Here is a 23,925-nt window from a genome sequence, read left to right as displayed (position 1 = left end):
ATCAACAGTCTGAGGCAAGGCCAAGTTGAAGACAGATCATCCTGGTGAGAATCTATCCGTATGCTCACTAAGAGTCGTCACTGACTTGGCAGTACTTAATCAAACAATCAATCATTCCTTATTACTCATCACATTATTTTTACTGCAGACATATTTCAGTATGATTCCGTCATATGAGTTATGATACTGTAAAATGCAGTTTCCTAGCAGATTGTATATTTCACAGGACTTTTTAAAATGTGCAACCAGACAAAAAAACATGCAGTTCTTTTTAAAGGGGGAAAGTTATAAAAGAGCACTTGTGCAGCTCAAAAATTCAAGTCATGCAAAAGTGGCATTATGGTAGATAATATAAAAAGTGACTGATAACAATAGAGTAATCCATGCTCCTCTAGAACCCATACCTCAATCAAATGTACCCATTTCTTCTATCCCTGCCAACAATGATTGCTTCCACAGACTCCACTGCTACTCCCCATGGAGTCTTCACAAAAGAATAACACTTTTCTGCAATAGTTCTATCAAATTCCCAGTTCTGAGGATTTCCCCCCACTCTAGATAGGTTTCTAAATGTCATGGAATGTGACTCCAGGCAACTAGGTATGTGTGCACACAGACAAGAAAAATGCACACTCACATGGCATTATGCAGTTCTGAATTTTCCTTTTTAAAAGCCCCGATATTATGTTAAATAATACCTAAGCATGCAACACACAAAACTGAAATTGGAAGGAGATTCCATGACAACGCCATTACTATGCAATAATAAGGATTTTGCCACATTCCAATCTTAAATACCCCATTTGTAATCCTCTGTCCCATTTCTGCACAATAAAACAGGATCAGCACCCAAAGCTTCAGTTTACCAAGGGAATCTTCTCTCAGTCCACATGGAGACGGAGGAGGAGGAGGAGGTGGGGGGGGGAGAAGGAGAAGAGGAAGAAGGGGAGAGAAAATGTCTCATTAGAAAATACCAGAGTCTAAAAAGTGCTCAGCAAACTCCTGTCCAAGGTACAGTGGAAGGCAGATCAACAGAAATGTGAAAAAACATTTGGCAACATTCAGACTAAGCACCATTGGCTTATATACTGTGCAGAGAACCACAGCTCTAAAAGCGAGCCGTACATGCTGCTGCAACGCACTCTAAAGCACACCCACACTGCTTCCAGCAGCGGGGCTGCTCCATGCCTACTAAGCAGTGTGTAATAGCAGTTGCAACACCCCTGTGTCAATTGTGTGAACAAATTTTGTCAGTCAAAAACACTTTTTTAAAACCTCGGGTAAAACCTTACAATTCTTCTCTTTCAAAATGAAAAAAAACAACCATAAATAAAAGCTGTAGGGAATAATCAAAAGCGAACTTACTGGTGGGTAAAATCTCTGGCTGTCCAAAATACCAGCAGCTCAGGCAAGTTGTTTAATTCCACTCCGTCAGGGCCCTTCAGATCATCAGTCTGATTATTGTTGAAGTTCCCACAAGCCCCACATATCTTCTCTGCCAGAACTGAGGTGACAGTCACCACCACTCCCCCATCAGGGTTCAGTGTCACTTGAACTGGAGGTAAGCGAAGGATGACAGCGTTGTCAGCCAGATCAAGGGTCACTAGTTCTGTGACTTCAGATGGGATCTGGACTGGCAGCCCATTCACCTGAGAGATGCAAGATCAGCAGTCAGTTAAGGCTTAAAAGGGACAAGAACATAGTGCAACAAGATCATCTCCAAATCCACTAAGCATTATATGGTTGTTCAGTGGGACCTACATTTAATTCTGAAGGCCTAACTTTAATCTGAGCAGCTGCAATTAATAAGCACACTTTGAGACTTGTTTTATTTTTGTGCATTATTGTACACAGCATGAAAATGTTAATTATCATCTAACAATTATCAGTAGCTTTTAGTTACTAAATTGTAAGTTCTCTTTTGCTTCCTTCAGCATCTTAAAAATGCAGCTGTACTGGGGTTTTAGCAATATGCAATTTTTTTAAAAAGTGTAATTGATTAACAGTCAAATCAGATAAAAGACAATCAAAAAGCAAAAAATTATTTAGTACATTGACAGCCTTAAATTATATGCAACAGTTCTTGTCTCCGCCCATGGCCCTCCAACTGTCCTCCTAGGTGGTATGTTAGCTATCATCCTGTTTGTGGAACAGAGAACATATCCAGGAATCTGGGCAATCAGGTCTCACTGTTTTACTCACTGGAGAGAGAGGTGACTGGCCCAGAGTCACCCAGCAAGTATCATGGCTGAATGGGGATTTGAACTTGGGTTTCCCTGGTCCTAGTCCAGCACTCTAACCACTACACCACGCTGGCTCACTCTCCAGTCTTTACACAGGACCCCTCATTTGCCAATGTTCCTGAGTCACATACACAGCTCTCAATGCAGGAATCTACACAACCTCTGGTCTGCTAATCAAGTCATTTCCCTGCTGCACCATTAGGTGGCTATCAGCAATGAGTATGGATACTTAATTGTACTAGGTCAGTACATATGCAACATGTGTTGGTCCTGGTTCTCATGTCTGTATACCCGTTTAGTTTTTAGCATGTTCTCTGCACCTAATCCCTTAACAGCTGAGACTCATGGCAGAAGGTATTAGTCCTCCACTCTTTTAGTGGGCAGTCCTTGGCCTGGCAGATAGCAACATAGGCAGCAACGACATCACACCAAGTGGGCTGCTGGCCCTGGACTTCACAGGTCTTGTTGATGCACTCGTTGAAGAAAGTTGTGATGGGAACATAATCACGGCAGGATACAAGGGGTCCGCATGCTTGACGCAGCAGCCCACAGTACCTATCTTCTTCATAGCTTCTTAGCTCAGCTGAGGTGCAAGATGGGCAGTCTGAGGAGCAGCCCAGAAAGCATTCCACATACCAACTTTCCCCAAATTTCCCAGCCATATCATCGCTGGGGTCTCCATTGGCATTCCCACACAGCCCACAGAGGTATCCCATGTAACTGCCTGGCACAGATGCCACAATGCTGAGGTTTTCTTTAAGCAGGATGACTGACAGCCCTGTGTCCAACACAATAGCAAAATGGCTCTAATGAGAGTCAACATGAACCTTCTGCTCAAGGCTGAAAGGCAGGTCCACAGTTGTGCCATTCACCTAATTATGACAGAGAAAAAGGAAGCTTATATGTGCTGTAAAATCAAGGACTAGTGGCTTCTACACTACTCTCTGAAAGAACAGTGGGAGAGTCCAATTGTTAGAGGAAGAAGCTAACCAAAGTACCAAGATTTCAATTTGCTCCTGAGAGGCATGACCTATCGTCATGATGTCCCTGGCTTCAACAACTGAGAAAGACCAGAGCTATATATGTATGTCGCAACGTCATGAGAACCTAGAAAAGGTGCAGAATGTGACACTGAGTACTAATTCAGCTTCCTGAGTCCTTCAGATTTTATTTTTAAAAGAAGTTTCTAGCTGTTTTGGTTGAAAAGATGCATTTGAAGAGAGAGAGAGAGAGAGAGAGAGAGAGAGAGTGTGTGTGTGTGTGTGTGTGTGTGGTTTCCAGTGGCTGGGTGCAAAATTTTAGTATTCTGCACAGCTCCTTGATACTCCTGATGACTAAAGGAACTGGGGTAAAGTCATCAATTCAGTCAAAAATTGCAAAATAAAGTATGGACATTAGGTGCCAATTTGTTTTGTGCCAAGTTGTTCTTGGCACAGAATTTGAAAGGCCTCTGAGCAGAATGTTGTTGTTGTTTTAATGTGAAATACACACAGAGCCTACGCTTAAGATCTAGCACAATTTCTTAGAAACATCCTAAGAGCCCTACTGCAAACCTTGAAAAAAAGGGGAAAGAAAGGTGACATATTTCCCAGTGTCTGCCTTTGCATGACACTGCATGTGCAACAAAGAAGGGAGGAAACCCAACCAACAAGGGGTCTAGACAATTAAAAAAGAAAATACTGAGAAGAACAGATCAGCTTCTGGGATTTCATGGAATTATGCAAGATGGGCAGAATGATCTCACTCCAATCTACAAGAACTGAAATTCTCCCCTCTCTTTTTCCTTTTTTCCCTCTTTTTCATTGGGTCATTCTGCTTACAGATGTTCAAAAGCAATACATCCTAGATATGACACAGTTCCCTCTCATATCCAAGTATCCTAAGAGAACCTGAGTCCAAGGGCTTTAATACTCTCAGGAGGAACCTGATGCCAAAGGAAGCCTCTGCAAAAGAAAAGGAAATTTTGTAATAAGTTGTGAAGGCATGAACTGAAGCCCATGTTGCTATCCTACATATTTCTTCCAGAGTGCTTCTCCCACAAAAGGTCACTGCAGTGGCTGCTGCTCCATTAAAAGTATGTGCCAAGAATCTAGCAGGGACATAGAAAGTGGAGGGGGTGGAGGGCTAGGCCTATGCTTTCATTCAACCACCTAGACAGAGTGCTAATAGGCAACTTTTCCCCCTGGGCTTATGGATAGAAAGAGATGAAGAGACTACAATGATTTACATAAGAAGCATCCCTTATAAGTGTTGTGTTTTAAACATGAATGGTCTCTGTTGCAAAGTCCTATGCAAAAGCCACTGGAACAACTTTCTGGAAAAATAGATTGTGGCACAACTTTGAGATATGTTTGTTTGTGCCAGTGAATAGCTTTGGGGAATCATGGGAATCAGAATTTAGAGTGAATATATGAATGCACCCAACTAGAGTAAATGAGAGAACTTCATAACAATTGGATGACAGTTATACTGGAATTTCCAAACACAACTGCTGTATGTGAGAGCAGCCCTTACAACTGCAGGCCCTCAGAGCTCAGATGTTTGGTTTTTAGAGCCAAACTGGATCTGACATCAAACACATTGTCATCTAGTTAGCCATTTATTTTTATTTTTAAATTGCAGCTCGCAGGCCTCAGTCTGGATTATGATCATGACATGATGGTAAGGAGTGTTTTATCTCCGTACTGTTTTCCCACCAAAAATCGCCCCCAAAGCTGCTATGCCCCCCCCCAATGGCATATTTGCAGGCCTATAACTGTTTTCTTGGAATGTTTTGACAGGAAAGAAGCATAGAGGTAAGGAATTGTACAGCCTTACTTATGTGCTGCAGCCCCTACCTGAACTGCAGCTTTATGCAGCTGCAGTTTAAGAGTAAAAATAAGCTCCCAATTAGACAATGACATATTTAACCTCATGTCTGGTTTGGCCTTTAAAAGAGATGAAAGTTTACTGTCTCAGAGAACTAAAAGGGGAAAGTAGGAGATATATAGATATAGATATATGATCGCAACTCACAGCAGAAGTCTAGGCTCCTCCAGGTTTGGATAGGGACATTCACTTCTTGGCAGGCTATCACGTAGCTCTGGATGTTCTGGCACAAGGTCTGATTATCCTCATTGCTCATACACAGGTCAAATATGCAGTTGTTCAGATGTACTGTGGGGTTCACTATGCCATGGCAAGCACTGAAAGGACCATTGGATGCTGTGAGGAGCCCGCAGCAGCTGTGTTGTTTGAATATTTCACTCTTTGCCTCACAAGTTGAGCAGTTGTTCCCCAAACATCCATCTGTGCAGGATGTACCAGGGACTGGAACTTTCCAGGCAGCACCGAATATGGCCACATCCGAGGCCATGCTGCCATTAGGGAGTTAGAAGTATCATAGCAGAATGGGGATTTGAACTCGGGTCTCCCCGGTCCTAGTCTAGCACTCTAACCACTACACCACGCTGGCTCTACTTTTGTAACTTTTAAAAACTTTTGTAAACCACCTTGATATGCTTAATGAAAGGTGTCGTTAAAATTGAACAATTAAAAAAAAATTGCAGAGCAGCAAAGCTTTGCATGACTCCACACACACTTCTTGTGCATGCAACTTCTCCCATTGCACTGACACAAGACTAGTCTGGATTTCAGCCACTGAATAATGTTTTGTCCTTTTAATTCCAATAGGACTACTTTATATAATTTTCCTCATCATGTCAGCCAATTACAGTAAGACCAATGTGATGCAAGAGCATTACCTAATGTAGTGAAGGAACCATCGGTTCTGCTGTAAATCATGAATTGTGATGTCAGAAATATGAGTGAATTCCAAATCTGCACTTCCTCCCGAGTTTTGGTCTATTCTGTTTCCTTCAGGTTGTGGCAGTGCCTGTAGAATACAAAGAGGGTACATGGTGATGAGGGCCATCCACCCTCGTGCAAAGTAGGTATCGCCCCGGGAGATGTCCCAGCATATTCTGTTCTGGAAAGTATCTGCTCTTAAGTTCGTTCTGAAATTGCTTTGGCTCTGACTTGAGCCCATCGAATACACACAGCCAATTATAGCTTCCCAGCACCATGCATACACTCACACAGTGAAACAAATGTGTGTGCAACCAACCATCAAACATGACAACCTACATGCAGGCTTTGTCCTTTTGTTCTATTCCAGTATTTTCTTTCTTCTTTTCTTCCTTGAACATGATAAATCTGTGGCTCTTATCTTTATCTCTCTACATCATTTCAGAGCCTAACGACTGAAAGATAAGTTGCTTTGCAAAAAGTGGGCAGTATGAGGCCTCCTATTAAAATACAATGAGTTAGCATACTTAAAGACAGAGGGCAAGAAGACAAGTGATTTTATCTGTAGTAAAGCAAGGAAAGGAGCTTTATCTCCCATTGCCCTACTTTGCAGTAAAACTCAGACATTCTAGACTTTCAGGGTGCTGCATTAGCAAACAGTCTCTGGAATGGGATAGGCAGAAAGCCAGTTTTTCAGCATTTAAACTGAATATTTGGCATCTTAACATTTTTAAACTCAATATCACCTCTAAATAATGTATGGGCTTTTTAAGAAGACTTAATTTTTATTTTATTACTAGGACTTCATTGCCTCTATTGCAGGAGAAGACAAAAGTCAAATCCTGGTAGATCCTCAGAAGGATGGGAACTAACTCCATTTCCCCAAAGAAGGTACACTTTAGAAAGGAAAAAGTCCGATCCTACTAGTTCTCCAGCAAGATGATGGTGCACCTTTTTGCCCTTTTGACATATATTATTGGTTTAGCTTTTATACTACAAAGAATCTTAGAGTACTTTAGTATGGAAAATAAACTCATATTTTGAGAAATCAGTTTTTCACTTGGGTTTAGGGGTGTGCACAGAACCCCTAAACCAGAGGCGTAACTAGGGAAAACGGCGCCCGGGGCAAGCACTGAAATGGCGCCCCCCACCACGCCCCCACCATACTACATTATACTTAGGTTTTTCCTCACAAGCGCCTGCCGCCGCCGCCAAGCCAGGCTACTGACTGGCCGCCAGGCGCCAGCAAAGCAATGGGGGGGGCGCAGGTGGCGCGGAAGGGACCGCTCGTGGGGAAGGGGGCACCGACGCGCTCCCTTGACTGCTGCAGCGCTGCTGCACTGAACAGGAAACATTTGTATTAACAAAAAAAATTTTTTAAAAAAAAATTGGTCATGGCGGCGCCCCCCACGTGGCCAGAAAAGATGGCGCCCGGGGCACGTGCCCCCCCTGCCCCCCCTATAGTTACGCCTCTGCCCTAAACTCAAACTGAACTCAAAATGGACTGCTGGAATGACAGCCGATTCAAGTAGAACCAGACCAGAGTTCAGTCTGGGTGTTGAACTGGGCTGAATTGGTTTGGAACTGGTTCAGTGGTTCGAGGGGGCATGCTTGTAAAGGGCAATCCAGTGAAGCTGGAATCTGGAGGAGCTGCGCTGCCATGCCACCACAGCACCGGCAGCTCTAAGTACAGGTGCCCTCTCGCCGCTCATTTTAGGGTTTTTTTAAAGGTAGGCAGAGAATTTGGGAGAAATAGGAGCTTCGCAACCACAGTACTCTAGCCAAATTACATCTCTACACATGAAGCCCTTTCTCACAAGCAGTGACAAAGGGCTACCTAGTTTGCGGAGAGGAAGCCCTAAAGAGCTTACCTCCCCGCAAACAATCATTCTGCTAGCACCGGCTGCTGCTGTTAGCTCCAAGGGTAGGGGTGGCAGGACATGTCCCCGTGCATCACCCCACCCCCTTGGAGCTCCAACAATTCACCGCATGAGTGTGTGGTGCATTATGGCGATTCCCCCTCCCCGAGTCTGCCAGCCATGGCGGCTTGCAGCTGCGGCTGACACACGATCAAAGAAACAGGGTTAGGAGAGTGACCACTTTCCTAACCTCATTTTGAAGGGTGGCTCTGTAGGCAGGTTTGCCACCATGGTGGTGCCGGGATTGGGCCCGATCCCAGCTGGGCACCCTTAGCCCAGTTTTGCATGCACATGTGAATAGCCTCATGGTCTCTTTCAGTGAAGCTATTAATATGCACGGGCAAAACCAGTCTAAGGAAGCCCAGCCCAGTTTTCCCTGTGTATGTGTACCACTGGGATTGGGCCCGATCCCAGTGACTCCTCAGTGGCAAACCTGCCTCTGGAGTCACCCTCAAAAATGAGGTTAGGAGAGTGAGTGCTCTCCTAGCTAGGGATGTGCATAGAACCGGGTGGCCCGGTTCGGTTTGAGTCTAGACCGGACTCGAACCCAACTGGGCCAGTTTAGCCCCTTCGAACTCCCTCCAGTTCGGTTCGGTCCAGGGGGGTGGTTCGCAAAGGTTTGTTTTTTTTTCAAATAAGGGGGGGAAATTACCTTATCCCCCTTGGGGGAGTTCCTAGAGGTGGCCTGCTATGCAGAGGCCAATTGCACAGACACGTGGCCTCCACAATGGCCACCACGCCAAGCAGGGAAGGCCAAAAACTGGTCAAAGAGGGGTAAAACGGCCAAAGAGCTGACTGAACCGGCTGGAGGGGGGCATAGGGAGAGCCGGCAGGGGGAGGGGAAACCTCTGTGGCCCCCCCCCCCCCCCGCCTCCAGGAACTCCCCCGTGGAGGAGAAGGTTAAAAAAAATTCTTTTAAAAAAAAGTCCGGGAACTGACTGTGAGAAAGGGCTCAGTCTTTGCTGAGTCTGCACAGAGGTGCACCTAGGTAATTTTGGAGCCAGGACTTAAAGGCCTTTGGAGACACCCCCCCCCACACACACACACACTACAAGTTAAGCACCATCCCCCTATACACACACACACCTCGACATACACAGTATTTTTAATATGTGGGCTCTTGAGGGCACCAACAGCAAGTGAACTCACAAGAATGTAAGAATATAAAACAGGTATGTTTATGCAAATACACAATAACAGAAACATTTCAACATGCAACTTAACATATTCCCATCCTTCATATTTCTTTCCCCACTCCCCGCTCTGTCTCCTAAGCAGAGGTCATGCTTACCGCCTAGCGCAGGTCACAGTCACACTCAGCTGCCCAGCAAAGCAACCACACTACCCAGGACCTACTAAAGAGGATTTTTGGGCCCCCAACGTGTGTGGAGACCCTGGACTTCAGCCTGGAAGTCCAGAGGTAAGAGTGCCTCTGAGTCTGCACTCTAGCTTAGTCTTTGCTGGGTTTCCACAACTGTGGAAAAGCAACATAGAATGCCCAACTACATGCCATAAAATTTATTTATTTATTTATTTATCTATTTATCTATCTATCTATTTATTTGTTTGTTTGTTTGTTTAAAATATTTAAAATATTTCTATATCTCCCAAAACTTGCGTCTCTGGGCAGTTTAAAATGACACTGATGTGACAAATAAATGGTAGCGTCTGAGGGCATGCTATGTTTTGTCCACAGCTTGCATTATACCAAATGGATTTACTGACCTCTTGGTAATATAACTGCTGAGTGAAACCAGATCAGAGCCAGGGGTATGGAACTGCATCCAGTAATGGAGGTGGCAAACAGAAATCGAGGTCATGGAGCCCAAGGGAGAACAGCCAGCCTTTTGCAATGATCAAGGGTCAGTTCTAGGCTGACATATTTATATAGAGTACTACCAAAATGCCAGCAAATTCAGTTGTTTATGAATTCCAGGTACTTGGGTGGAAACAACTATTGTCGTCATGATGACCTCCATTCGCAGAGACAATGGGACAATGCTTGAAGGTTTACTTTTATCACATGTATGGATTATCGCAATAATCTTGTGAGGTAGTTTACATGGACAGATAGCATCTCCTAAAAAAACACTTTCATGGCTGAGTGAGGATTGTGTGGCAGGTTCTGCTGTATTCAAAGTGCAATTGTTTCTGTAACACTACGTAGGCAATTAATTGTATTGGAGAACAATTGCTGAACATAAATATTCATTTTCTGTATAAGAGAGTGAATAATACTGAGTGGTGGCCATGTCACATAGCATTCAAGCTATCCAGGGATTAAAGCGGGGCGGTGGGGATGTTTAAGGAAAATTCAGGACTGCACAGTGGTTTGTGAGGGTAATTCACATGCACAGTGTGCACTGCTACAGTGCCTTTTCCTTGTCTGGGCACTCAGACTTTGTTGCTTAGAATCATATTGCATGACTTAGAACCTACATAGAGTGGGAGAAAATCCTCAGAAGTGGGAATTTGACAGAACTATTGCAGAAGAGTGTTTATATCCATTGTTGAGATATAAATGCCATCCTTAGCCAAAAAGATTAAAGGCTGGAAATGACAGGCAACTTCTCGAGACCCATGATTGGAAACTCCTGATATAAAGGTTAAGCAAAATATGCAAGGAACATATTAAGTGAGCTTCATTTTGGATCCCACTTATATTTTTCCACTGCCATTCATATTCTTCAAGCCCACCCTTCATTTTTAAATTATTTTTAAATTTTATATCCCACCATATGGCTCTTTAAAAGCCCTCAGGATAGCTGAGAACTCATAAAATTGATATATTATACATCAATAAATGCCACATTTTCAAGTTGTATATGCATATCTGCCAACATGTCCCTATTTTCCCATTAAGGTGAATGGGAAAGTAGGGACATGTTGGCAAGTATGATAAATGGCAGAGTTAGGTGTGTGATATAATAATAGCACAGCTTAGAGTCCATCAGCCACAGACAAAGGGACCCAGCTGGCTTTTGTCTCTCCTTCCCCATGGGAAAGGAAATGTAAAGGTTGCTAACTGAGCACAGAGGCACCTTTTTAACCAATCTTGTTTACAATCTAACCAATCTTGTTTTAAAAGAGGTACCTTTTTAAAGTGGCAATTTGATTTAGCAGGGGGAGAGCATTAACTAGCCCTATCCAACCCCAGAACAGCATCCCTCCAGTAGCTGTTGCTGGAGTCTATCTTATGTTTCTTCAGGGACGGAGCCAGGGGCGTAACTACTATTAGGCAAGGGGAGGTGGCTGCCTGGGGGCCCCCACACCTCGAGGGGCCCCCCAGAGGCAAGTCACATGTGAAGTGTGTGTGTGTGTGTGTGTGTGTGTGTGTGTGTGTGTGTGTGTATCAGCGAGGGGCCCATTTTAAAATATTGTCTCTGGGCCCACTCCAGCCTTGTTACGCCCCTGGACGGAGCCACCATTATAGGGGGGGCAGTTTCCAAAGAACCCGGGATGCCGTGCTCAGGGGCTGCACCTGGAGCCCCAGGAGCCACACCCCTACATCTGATGTCAGACAAGCAGGGGGTGTTGTCGTGTCTGCAAACAGGGCCGCATGGCCCCACTTGCAAGTAAATAGTAAATGAAAGCCAGCACTGCAGCTGCCAGAGCACCTTTCCCTGCTTGTAAAGGCAGGGAGACATGTTCCTAGCCAGGCTGGGAGCCCAGCGCTGGCTGAAGCTGCTCAAAAACAGGGCCATAGGCATATGCAACCATGCCCCCTGCACATCTGATGTCAGACACAGGGGCATCTGACATCAGGCATGCAGGGGGCGTGGCGGGTGGCAAGGGCCACTGGTGGCAGGCTGGACAGGCTGTGTTTCTTTTGTGAGCCCTTTGAGGACAGGTAACCATCTTATTTATTTATAGGGATGTGCATGGGCACATCCGAGGAGGGGGGAACATCCCAGGGGGCGGGGAGGGGTTCCCTTAAGAGGAGGCAGGCAGGGCCTACCTGCCCCCCAGCGAGCCTCCTTTGCCCCGCGCCGCCCCAACACCGCACTGTTCTAAGAGAAACATCCCCGTGAAATCAGTAGCCTGTGCCACAGTCTCCTTTAAAACACCCCGCCACGGCAACAGGATGCTTCCCCCAGCATCCCTCATGCGGTATCGGCATGCAAATTACATCAATGCATTCGCCGATGCATCCTCCTTTTAAAGGAATCCCTTGCCCCACGCTGAAACATTTTGGCTGCAGGGAGCCGAATCTTAAATGATTCGGGCACATCCCTATTTATTTATATATGTAAACCACTTTGGGAACTTTGGTTGAAGAACGGTATATAAATATTCACAGTAGTCTTCTTGTTGTTGTTGAGACTTTGCAGGACTGGAGCTCAGCCAGCATTTTCCCTCCTAGGTTTGCCAAGTTTTGAATGGGACCCCGTTAGCCATACCTTGAACAGAGGTTTGATCTGCAACAATTTGCAAGTGATAATTTTATTCCCATGTTGCAAAAAGCTTCACCTTCTCACCCCTGCATATCATACTGTTCAACCCGTCTGGCGGCTACTCAGGAACGGGCTTTCTCCGTTGCTGCCCCTGGACTTTGGAATGTGCTCCCTGTTGAAATAAGAGCCTCCCCATTTCTGGCAACTTTTTAAAAGACACTGAAGACACATTTATTCACCCAGGCTTTTAATTAGATTTATAGTTTTTTAAAAAATTGATACTGGGTTATAATGTTCTTCATGTTTTTAATTGTGAATTGATTTGATGTTTTAAATGATTTTAATTGTAAACCTCCCAGAGATGTAAGTTTGGGGAGCTATAGAAATATTATAAATAAATAAATAAATGAATGAATGAATATCAATTTTATTTATAAAAAATAAATTCTTAAAACCCATCTGTTTGGCCTGGACTTTCAAGGTTTTTAATTAGTTTTAATTGTTTTAATGCTAACCTGGTTTTCAGGGGTTTAATTGCTTTTTAAGATGTGCTTTAATTGGTGTTCATATTTATATTTATATTTTAATTGTTATTGGTTGTAATGGTTTCTGCTTTTAATTCTAAACCACCCTGAGCCATCTCAGAAGGGTGGTATAAAGACTGAATAAATAAATAAATAAATAAATAAATAAATAAATAGTAGGCAAGCAAGCAAGCTTGGGCTCCAACCATCAGGCTTGGAAGGAGGCAGGAGAAAAGGTGGAGTGTAGAGGAACTGGTGTGGGGGAAGAAACCCGTCAGTATTGTCTCAGAGACTCTCTCACAACCCTGAGGAAAAGGCTTCTGCCCTCATCTCTCCTCAGCTAAAATGGTCTCTAGCAGCACACAGTCTGGTGTTCCTTCTGTGCTTTCCCTCAGGAAAACTGCTCAACTGTCACCCAAATTTGAAAATTCCACCCTCTTCACCCCTTGCCTTAGACAGCACTGTATACAAACTAGCCAATGAGTAGTCAGCAGCAATTTATCTTTTCAAAATTTATTTTTCCTGTTTAAAACAAGTCAGATATGTCACATACATTTATTTCTTTATCCATCTAATGGAGACATAATAAGGCACCGCTGTTTGTATATCATTTAAACAGTAATGTGAAGTTCATACAAAAGAGAAATATTTGGATAATTAGATGACCAGGGGGGAAAACCCCATAACTGCATATGCTGGCATCTTAAGGATCAATATGTAACAAATGGGCTTCAAATATCATTAAACTTCATTCCAGCAGTACTATAGTGCCAGGTACTACAGCATAACTCAGAAATGGGGTACATCAACTGAAGTGTTTAGAGATCTGTTGTAAAAATTGCCATTTCTTCGTGGGGGTTTTTTGTTTTACACAAAGTCTAAGCAAGTCAGGCGTACAACCTGTAATTATGTTAAGAAAAATGCCACAGGTCTGTAGAGGAGATATTCTGCCTTTTGGTCCCACAAGTCACTTTTTTTTAGCCTCAGACACATTTAAGCTGACCTGTTTGCTACATCAACTGAGATATTCAGAGCTCCTTTTGTAAAATACTTCATTTCCTAGTGGATTTCATGTTAATCAAATTAGGCATAATTAAAAAAAAACAAAAAACCAGTAGCAGGTACTCTATCACAAGCTTGAAGTGAGTTCTACCACCTGACTCATTGAATCAGCTTCTTTTTTACCTCAGACACATTTAAGCTGCTGTGTATGCTACATCAAATTAGGTGTTCGAATTTTACCTCAGACATATCTCAAATCAAATTTTTTTAATACAATAAAATCAGACATATCTACTTTGACACATTTACGCTGAAGTATGATGCATCAAATGAAATATTCAGATTTTACCTCAGACACATTTAAGTTGACATATGTGCTATGAGGTATTTGCATGAGAGATTATTTCCTGGTAAAATATGCCAGTTCTTAGTGGGTTATGTTACATAAAGCCTTAAGCAAGTTAGGTGTAAAAACTAAAAATAGTAGCAGTTATTATTGTGTCACAAGCCTAAAGTGGGCTTATTGCACCTTATGGCTCCTTGAATCATATAAATATATATGATTTAACAGAATTAGTGAGTGTGTGTGTGTTTGTGTTGTGACTACCTCAGACACATTTAAAGTGGCATGTAGTATATCAGCTGAGGTGTGCAGATATCCTTTCCGTGTAAAATATACCTCAGAAGAGCAGCCTTGCCATCCTGTGGATTCCATGTTTTACTAATGGTTTTATAGCCTTATATTGTGTTAAATGTTTTGTAAACTGCCTTGAGTTTGTTTTAGTAAAAGGCAGCACAACTATTTAGTGATAAATAAAAATAAATAAAATCAACCCTAATATTTGTAAAGATTACAGAGTGAGTGTGATTTGTTTGTTTAGACATGTACAAACTTCCAATCATAATGCTTGAATTGCTGGGCACAAGCAAAACATATGAAAAAGTGGCCTACACTTTACCATGTCTTCTGTAGGTATTAGTCACTTCATGCCCTTTTGATGATGCAGTCTGGCTAAGGTCCCATAAACTTTGCAAAGTAATTACTGCTGGATTCTACAGTGTATGTAGAAACCAAGAGAATAAGGTCATTTAACAAAGTCTTTTGTAGCAGCTTTGTGATATTTTGATTTTCATACATGCAGCAGGCTTTGGAGAATCATGGGAGGTTTAGGGCCATCAGAATGTGGTGTGGGCATCTGAACACACCAAGGAACACACCAGGAAATCTAGGACCAACAAACAGAAGTACTTTTTCACACAATGCATAATCAACTTGTGGAATTCTCTGCCACAAGACGTGGTGACAGCCAACAACCTGGATGGCTTTAAGAGGGGTTTGGATAACTTCATGGAGGAGGGGTCTATCATCAGCTACTAGTTGGAGGGCTATAGGCCACCTCCACCCTCAAAGGCAGGATGCCTCTGAGTACCAGTTGCAGAGGAGTAACAGCAGGAGAGAGGGCATGCTCTCAACTCCTGTCTGTAGGCTTCCAGCAGCATCTGGTGAGCCACTGTGTGAAGCAGGATGCTGGACTATATGGGCCTTGGGCCTGATCCAGCAAGGCTTTTCTTATGTTCTTATGCTCTTATGTAACTGAAGTAAATAAGAAAGTCAAGTTGTGCCATCAAATCTACCATTGCCATCTCCTGCGCAGTATGCAGAGGCACTCTTATCCCAGGGGAGGGGGGCCTCCAAAGGCCTTTAGGTCCAGGCTCCAAATTTACTTAGGTGCTCCTCTGGCAGTATGAGATAATGCCTTTCAGTATCTTCCTGTACCGCTGCTGCCCGACATAGGTGTTTCCCATAGTCTGGGAAACACACCAGCGGGGATTCGAACCAGCAACCTCATGCTTGCTAATCAAGTCATTTCCCCGCTGCGCCATTAGATAATTCTATTTAATTCTAATTCTGCCCCTTCATAATAATTCACTGACTGTTGCACTGAGTTTCCAAACACAGACCTAGAGGCTCCTAGAGATACAATTGGAGTTGCTTTGGCCAAGCCTGCCAACTATACGCAGGCTCCCAATTGCAGTCCCCTGCTACATCATTCCCTCTCCTCTACCTTGCTTCACCTCACTTCCTGTCTTTCCCTCTCAAAATTGAGTGTATTTTATGCTGCTTCCATGCCTCTTCCTGCCCCTTCTTCTCATTCCAATTGGCCCGGAAGCGTGGGGGCGAGGGGAAGGGGGCAGAATGATGCAATAGAAGCATATGCTGATTGACCACCACCAGGCATAGGTGGGGAGAGGATTTTGAAAGAAAGACAAGATAGTGTGTGTGTGGGGGGGGTATATTTGGAAAAAATAAAAGGGGGGCAGGGTTATCTGATTTTAGAGAGGGTTGTATATACATATGCACGATTTGACTTGCATGCTGGAGTGATCCAAATCCAGACACACACCGCTTGGTGAGTATTATGTGTCTTGTATATTAAGAAGAAAAGTGATGGTCATATGACATGCTGCAGAAGGCTGGCTTTGAACCCCTCTCAAAATGGCCCACATTGCTATCTGTGATGTGAAGTCCAAAATCTGGGCAACACTACCCCACTGTCAGTAGAGAGTAACTCTCAGTGTCAATATATACAAGCAACCTAATCACAGTGGCAACGTTTTCTCAGCCTACGGGGTCTTTTGCACATAGTCCAGGGGTTCCAGCTTGTTTATTGTGTCAGTGTTGCAATGTTCAGGGGCTAGAGTTGTGCTAGAGCTGTGCTCTTTGAGGAAGGAAAAAGTAGTGTTCCCTGAGTACATGAACAACCCCTTTCCTTTCTTTCTTATCAGTGTTCTGCTTTAGGGATGTGCGAAACATTTAGATGTTGAAATGTTTTGACTCAAAACTATTCATTTCAAGTGTTTTCAGCTCAAAACAAAATGCCCTCTAAATAAAGGACCTGTTTCGAGCTCAGAACAAAACAAACCCATTTCAATTTGAGATGTTTTGACATTTCGAGCGCCATTTTGGAGGCCTACTTTTCCCTTTCTGATTGGTATTCTAGTACTAGCTTCCAATTGATCTCCTTGCTTCTTAGTTGGCTGGTTGTCATACAAATCAAGTGTTGTCATGGGCAACAGTGCCCCCGTTGGCTGGGGGGAGGGAGAAGGGAGGGTGGAATTCAAAAGGAGGGAGTTTCAAAATGCAATCAAATGGACTGGGAGGCAGAGAGAGAACCCTTATAGTGTGCCTCTCTTGAAGAGGTTATATCAGGAGGAGAGTAGGAAGGAATCAATGAAGGTTTAATTTTGTGGATTTCTCAGCACCTAGCATAATATACTGTGCTATTGCTGCTATAACTGCCTGGTTTTGCTGGATCTCAGACTGACAAAGGCAGAACCTGGGTGTCTGTCTTGCTTGAGTTGTAGTTTGGTTTGTTCAGGAGAATGACCTCATTATGTAGTTGCCTGAAGTTCCACAGTTTACTTCACAATGGTTCCTCAGTGGAGGAAGACTAGCCTCCATGCATGTATCATAAGCCATATTAAGAAACCTACCTTGAGTCGTTCCCATTTGTTCTGTAGCAGAATTGTGGTAATAGTTGTATATAGTTCAGGGTTACTAGGTGGCACTCAGTGTTCTCTCTAGTTTTTTTTCATCTGTGTGAGGAATGAGTTTTGTTCTGGGCGGAGGTATCAAGGCAGTGTGCCCACGTGCATTCAGAGTGGGACCTTCCTGATTCAACCTAAGCGGGATCTAAAATTAACTGAGCGGACATCAAAAAACATGTGGGTGCGTGCACATGCACACGCCTTAGAGGGAACACTGGTGGCATTGTGTGGGAAGAAATGGGAGGTTTTGGAAAGGGGAGATTAAAGTTAGTTTCTGTTTCACCTCAACATTGTCCAGGCTTCTTTGTTATCTCCACAAGAATAAGCAGAAATTGCAGTTTTCAGGGGCTTGATGGCCCAGAGGAGTTGCTTATAATTAACAGCAATTATCTCCTCCTTCCTTGAGATTTGGAGGGGGGAAACCCTATTTTCTGTATACAGTACATGGACTATTCTTTCTTTAATATCAGTTCTTTATTATCAGGTTGTTGTTGTTGTTGTTGAAGACCATCATAGTCTGCCTCAAACTTGTGAGTCAAAAGGGTTACTTCCTGGTGGCAGAAACTACGTGCTATGTTCTGCAGCAGGAAAGCACAAAGTCAAAGACCTCCACATAGACCTTGGATGCAGACACTTTCCTGTTCCCACAGGCCACATTATCTACAATAACAGTAAAGGGTATCAAGTTCCCGTGGTCTTTGTGGTCTTAGTTAGGACACAAATGCAGGTGCACTGGAAATCAAAGGGCCGTCTAGCAAAGGAAAGATAATGGTGATTGCCAGCAGTAGAATAAATGGCATTTCCATACACATAGCATTTCTGAAATACATCCACCATTCTCCATTCCTTGTTCAGACCACCTCCCACATCACCTTTTCACCGGTCTGGCACCTGCAGAAATCCTGGGATATCAGATGGAAAAAGTTCCCTGCTGGTCAATAGCGGCCCTGGTCTGCTTGAAACAACCACACTGATCCACTGGGACACAATTACTGCTGCTCAGGATAAAGCTCTCATTGCATATGCAGTCTTCCTCACACTTGTTGTGGCAAGGGATTGGATCATAGAGACTGCTGCAGGTCTGGCCACAGTCCTTGGAGCAAAGTTCATAATGACTTTTCGGAGGACAAGATGGAGCTGAGGAAAACAGAGGGAAATGTCATACATATTAAGAACTATAAATACAACATTGACATTTTAAAATACCAAATTAAAGACACTTAAATCAAGATATTCCATCTATATTCCCCCAAATCAAACCTGTTCTAAGATCGCTATTATCTGTGTTTCTCTCTTTCTGTTGTGCAAAACTATAGAGGCTAATACAGAAATTCAGATATTGAAGATCATGCACCTAGATAAGCTACGTGGTCAGATCATGCAGCTGCAGTTAAGCACTTGGCATATTTGTTGTTGTGGAGGAGGAGGAGGGTTGAGGCTTATGGTAAAACAAGGAGTGAAGAATATGCATGTCAAGGTAGGGAGAGTGCAGTGAGAATGGGAACTGGGAAATTGTTGTCGAAAACCAGAGACACTCCCACCATTTCCACCATAAAATTTCTGATCCTTTGCTAGAGACATGTGTTTAATGATGTTGTGCAACAATGAAAGCTAGAAACCTCTCTCTATATATTTGTCTCTAAATGTAATTGATCGTCTGGCCTCACCAGGATATTGATACCAGGCACAGATGTTGAACAATCAAATGCCATCTCCTTTGTGGCCAAATTTGGTAAGAAATCATATGAAGTAATGCAGTTTTGGAGCACTGGCACATCCTAAAGCTGACCTGCGATTCAGAACTGATAGGTATGAGGAGCCTAGTGCCTCATGTTATCTTCCATACTAGTTGTGCAGTGCAACAGAATTATTAGGCTTGTCAATGGTTTCCCCACCCTCCCGGAACTTAAGATCCATTATCTATTATGCTGCCATGAATATTCTTTATCAGAGACAACATCCTAAACTACCTGCTGTACATCAGTGGTATCATGGAGCCTTCCTTGCAACTACCAAGATAATACAGGCTCATGCTCTATGCATCTATTGCACTATACTCAAACAGTTCACATTTATTTCTTTCTCTTTCATATTTATATGCCGCCTGATATGTGTATCTCTAGGCAGTGCCATGTGATTTGTCTCTTCCTGGTGGGCTCTTGATAGGGCTGCAAATTTGAAAATCAAAGAAATTTGACAAAGGGGGTTCCTCTTAAGAAGAAACTGGAATACAGAGAGGATTTCAGGTTTTCTCCCAAGATGTTTTTGACTACAACCCATAATCCCCATGCAAAGCCATTGCAGCTGGGACTCTGGGAGTTGTAGTCAACACCATCTGGGAATCCCTATTAGAGGGGACACTGGTGATGACCATTCAGCACTCACGGCAGAAGGTTGAAGATCTCCAGGCATATACGGTAACTCCAGCAGCCTGGCAGGCTGTAGCATAGCTGGCAATCCTCGCACACATGTAGGCATGCCGCCCCTTGAAGTAACAATAGTCATAGGCACAATCCTGGAAGGCAGCCTCTTGGTTGACATGGTCATGGCATTCACGGAAGGGTCCATCCTTGGCAACAATGAGCCCACATTCCCAACCTGAGGCACGCTGATCCTCTGTTATGGCTTGCAGCCCGGGACATCTGGGATCAATTATCTCATTGTATAATGACTCTGTGTATGTGCCAAATACTGGCTTGCTGGGAACTAAGTTGGCAAGAGACAGCGGAGCATCATCTGCAGGGTTCCCATTGAAGTTGCCACAGACACCACACAAAGTGCCTGCATATGAGCTGGGCACAGTGACAGTAACCTGGCTCCTCCAATCAAAAGTGACGGTGAGGCCAAAGTCCATCTGGATCACAGCAGCTTGGGCCCTCCTGTAAGCACTGATTCTTCCTCCAGCTGCGCTGTACGGAAGGTAGGTTAACAAACCATTGACCTAGGAAGAGAGGAGGGGATGCTGAACAAATGAAACAGAGCATGGGGGCAAATGTATGCAGTATAAAATATATCCCAGCTAACTGAGCAAAGCGGCACCTTTTAAAGTGGTGATTCTCTTGTATTTAGCAGGGGGAGAGCAACTGATCCTATCCAACCACAGCACAGCATCCTTCCAGTGGCTGTTGTGGCTATCTACCTTATGTTTCTTTTTAGACTGTGAACCCTTTGGGGACTGAACCATCTTTATCTATCCATCGATCCATCCATCTATCCATCCATCCATCCATCCATCTTGCTTTGGAAACTTTTGTTGAAAAGTGGTGTAGTAGTAGTAGTAGTAGTAGTATATACATAGAGACCTACCTCCTATTTCCATGATCTCTCCTAAGGTTATAATACATGACCAGTTGGTAGGTCATTTGTTGTGCAAGCCCCCAGTCACAAATCTATAATCTAGGACAGTGAATGGCATAAGTCTACCGCAGATCAGACTGTACTGAATGCACCATAGGAACTAATGATAATGATAATCAGATGTGACCTAAACTTACCAAGATTCTGCCAGGATATTGCCTGCTGACTGTAATCTTGAAATCGTAGGCATTGACCTGCATGTTCCAGGTGAAAGGCTCAGCATAGTTCCTCCAGTTTTCATTTTGAACATAGATGCCAAATTCCTCCAGTTCTGGAGGTTTGCGGCACACTTCAGCAAGCACATAGACACACACACCATGGAAATCAAATCGGTACTTGTCAAAAGTCAGATAGTGGGAAGATCCGGTTATAGTGCAGGTACCGTAGCTGATAGGGTAGCAGCTCCGTATGCCATTCACTACTTGACATCGTTCTGAGGGTTTGCAAGCACTGGCTCTGCACTTCACTCCCCCCATGGCCGAGTTGCAAATGCACCGCTTCTGACATGCATCATCAGCCCAGAAGCTCTCATTGACAACATAGCGGCGCCCATCATACACACAACCACAGCTGTCCTTGGGAATGCATTTCCCCTGGCTCAGCACAAACCCATCATTGCACTGGCAGCCTTCCACACACACCGCTGAACAGAAGATTTGAGTGTTGTCATTCACACAGGTGGCTGGGCAGGCTGTTCCACAGAGTTCGTACTGGCTGTTTGGAGGACACTCCAGAGCTGTGCAAAGAAAAGATTGAAGGTAACAATAACAGCAGGCAACAGAGGATCGGCCAACAACAAAGGACCTAATGCCAGCAATGGGCTCTGAGGTACAAATCCTGTGAGAGGAAGAAGAGAGTGGAGGGGAGGGGAGTCAAGCTTTGTTTTACTTCGATGCACTACCAAAGACAACCACAGGGCTCTGTGGTCGCCAGGAGTCGACACCGACTCAACGGCACACACATTACTTTTACCAGCTACATACCTATGGTCAGTTTGCCTCTTGTGAGGCAAGGAGGAGGGTGTTGTAATGTTTAGGATGGGTCCATTGCTTGATCATAGCAAATGTTCCAAAGTATTTATTGCATTTATCTTCCACCTCCCCCCCTCCGCCCCCACTATGGAACTCAAGGCAGTAGACATGGAGTTTCCACTTCCAGGCAGTTGTCCATCCAGGCACTGACCGCAGCTTCAGCAAAATGGGTGTATATATGTGTTGTGATGATAGCCACTGAACTCTCCAGTCTGGGCTGGCTTTTTAGGCAGCAAACCTCAAAGCCAGTTTTGACTTTTTAAATTTTCCGATACACAGGATACATCAGCAGCTACAGTTGCACATTTTAATTTGTTGATACTGTTACTGTGTTTAAGCATGTATAGGCAATAAGCATTTTAATGCATGCTTAAGATGGTTCATAACAGCTTCCATGAACAGGGATTTCCACATGCCCAGGTTGCTCTCCAAAGTTACTCTATGCACAAGTGTAAACCATTTGCTGGAGCAGATATTCCCACAAATCAAGGCTGATTGTATTGTACGGATCATTTTGAAAACAAACTACACCATGCCTGTTCAATTCAGCCCTCCCCCACCCACAGCTGTTTTTGAACTACAACTCCCATAATCCCCAGCCACGGTGGCCAATAGCCAGGGATTATGGGAGTTGTAGGCCAACATCTGCAGCAGGGTTGAAGTTGAGCAGGCCTGCTCTACACGCTAGAGACAAAACTGGCCCACCATAGTTAGCGAATCATTTTCCTGAGATAGCCTTTTACACTTACGGCATCCAGCAGACTTCCTCCACTCGCCAATTTGGGCTCCCTCACTCTGGCAGACATCTGCATAGGCCTTTAGGGCACCACACAAGGACTGTTTTTGGCCTTCATTGATGCAAACATCAAATACACAGTTCTTGAAGTAGGTTGTGGGGTCCACCTTGGCATGGCAAGGGTTGAAGGGCCCATTTGAAAGCTTGGTTATCAGACCACAATAGGACTCTCTTTCATACTTTTTGGCCAGTTTGGGTGAGCAAGGCTGGCATTCCCCATGGCAGTCATGCCAGCAAGCACCATCTTCATTCTTCACAGCCCAGCTTTCACCCAGAGCAATGGTAGTGGGCACAATGGTTCCGACTGGTGTCTGGAAGTCATCTCTAGGATCGTCATTGTAATTCCCACATAAGCCACACACACCCTCATAATAAGCACTACTGATTGTGACCCGCAGGTGATGGTTCCAGTCATACATCACTCTAAGCTGGAAGTCTGTGGTAAGTATGACGAAGGTGCCACTCTGTGAGAGTTGCAGCGTGCCATTGTTCAGGGAGGTGGGCAAGTGTGTCTGGATGCCATTCACCTGCATTGGAGGGTGAGAGAAAACGAAAGCTAAAAGCTCAGACAGTTAAACATTATTTTTGCTCAAGTGCTGTTGTCAGGGGCGCAACTAGGGGAAAGGGGGCCCATGTTTGCCCCTCTCCCTGGTGAACCCTCAGAGCCAGGGAGGAAATGAAGTAAATAGGGAGGGGCGGAGCTGGGGGCCCCTGTTTTTTGAACCCATTCACTCAATTATAGCTACACCCTTGGCTGTTGTATATATATTTTTGTAGGGGTGTCTTTCCTGCCTGAAGGGTAGATCTGGTTAAGTTGTTGCTGCGTTCCCCTCTAGTAGAGAGGAGGCAGGGATTAGTAAAGCAGGGATTGTCAGTGTTGGGTCTCCAGATATTGTTAGACAACTCCCACAATCTCCAGCCACAATGGCCAAAGGACCCAACATCTGGGGAACCAAGTCTGAGAATCCCTGAAGTAAGGGGTTCTCAAGATAGGACTGTGGTGGGGGCCTAGGTATTTTCACTTTTATCAGTCTAAGGGAAGTCCTTTCCAGTGAGAGCAGAGTAAAAACTTTCCATTGGGCTGGAGGTAGAACTGGCCTGGGATTGCAAGAGTAAATCTAACAATAAATAATAAATTGGTTAGGCCTGGTGTGAGCCTGTGATTTTAAAAATGGGTATTTAATTCTGTGTTCAAAGAATGCTTGTTGGCTTTTGAACTGTAATTTTAGAATTATGTTCATTTTTTGCTAACCACTTTTCCTTTTCCCCTTTCCTTGAAAGGGGTTTCATGCATGTAATTAATTAATTATTGGGTCTTCTATGT

The 23,925-nt window shown here is 44.0% G+C and overlaps 2 protein-coding genes across 6 annotated transcripts in view; both read right to left on the bottom strand.

Annotated features, from left to right (window-relative positions):
- LOC128333117 (IgGFc-binding protein-like) overlaps positions 1 to 13,239 on the bottom strand; it is a 94,129-nt gene extending 80,890 nt beyond the window's left edge. For 4 of the 5 annotated variants that reach the window (XM_053268207.1, XM_053268206.1, XM_053268210.1 and 1 more), the window contains exons 1-4: positions 9,240 to 13,239; positions 6,369 to 6,529; positions 5,987 to 6,117; positions 1,366 to 1,649 (exon numbers count right to left, since the gene is read on the bottom strand). The gene's annotated coding sequence lies outside the window, so the exon portion shown is untranslated. Of the gene's footprint in view, positions 1 to 1,365; positions 1,650 to 5,258; positions 5,429 to 5,986; positions 6,118 to 6,368; positions 6,530 to 9,239 lie in introns of all 5 variants that reach the window. The other variant, XM_053268209.1, reaches the window with a different exon arrangement.
- LOC128332811 (IgGFc-binding protein-like) lies at positions 1,362 to 23,134 on the bottom strand. The gene is made up of 7 exons (XM_053267573.1): positions 22,555 to 23,134; positions 20,912 to 21,510; positions 19,803 to 20,358; positions 18,389 to 18,554; positions 5,259 to 5,428; positions 2,884 to 3,021; positions 1,362 to 1,555 (listed from the first exon to the last, which is right to left on the bottom strand). The coding sequence occupies exons 1-7, from the start codon at positions 23,132 to 23,134 to the stop codon at positions 1,362 to 1,364; spliced, it is 2,403 nt and encodes an 800-aa protein (XP_053123548.1).
- Between the last annotated feature and the right edge of the window lie 791 nt (positions 23,135 to 23,925).

The sequence above is a fragment of the Hemicordylus capensis genome, chromosome 7 (assembly GCF_027244095.1).
Source record: "Hemicordylus capensis ecotype Gifberg chromosome 7, rHemCap1.1.pri, whole genome shotgun sequence".
NCBI lineage: Eukaryota > Metazoa > Chordata > Lepidosauria > Squamata > Cordylidae > Hemicordylus > Hemicordylus capensis.
This window is presented reverse-complemented; position numbering and strand designations above follow the sequence as displayed.

What these genes read in the sequence shown, in the direction of transcription:
- LOC128332811 (XM_053267573.1), bottom strand. Translation starts at nt 23,134, where the DNA reads ATGCAGGTGAATGGCATCCAGACACACTTGCCCACCTCCCTGAACAAT. An exon ending in GAGATCTTCAACCTTCTGCC is followed by an intron (nt 18,555 to 19,802) that starts GTGAGTGCTGAA and finishes TGTTTTCCTCAG; the next exon opens with CTCCATCTTGTCCTCCGAAA. An exon ending in AATTGTGTCCCAGTGGATCA is followed by an intron (nt 5,429 to 18,388) that starts GTGTGGTTGTTT and finishes TGGTCCTTTCAG; the next exon opens with TGCTTGCCATGGCATAGTGA.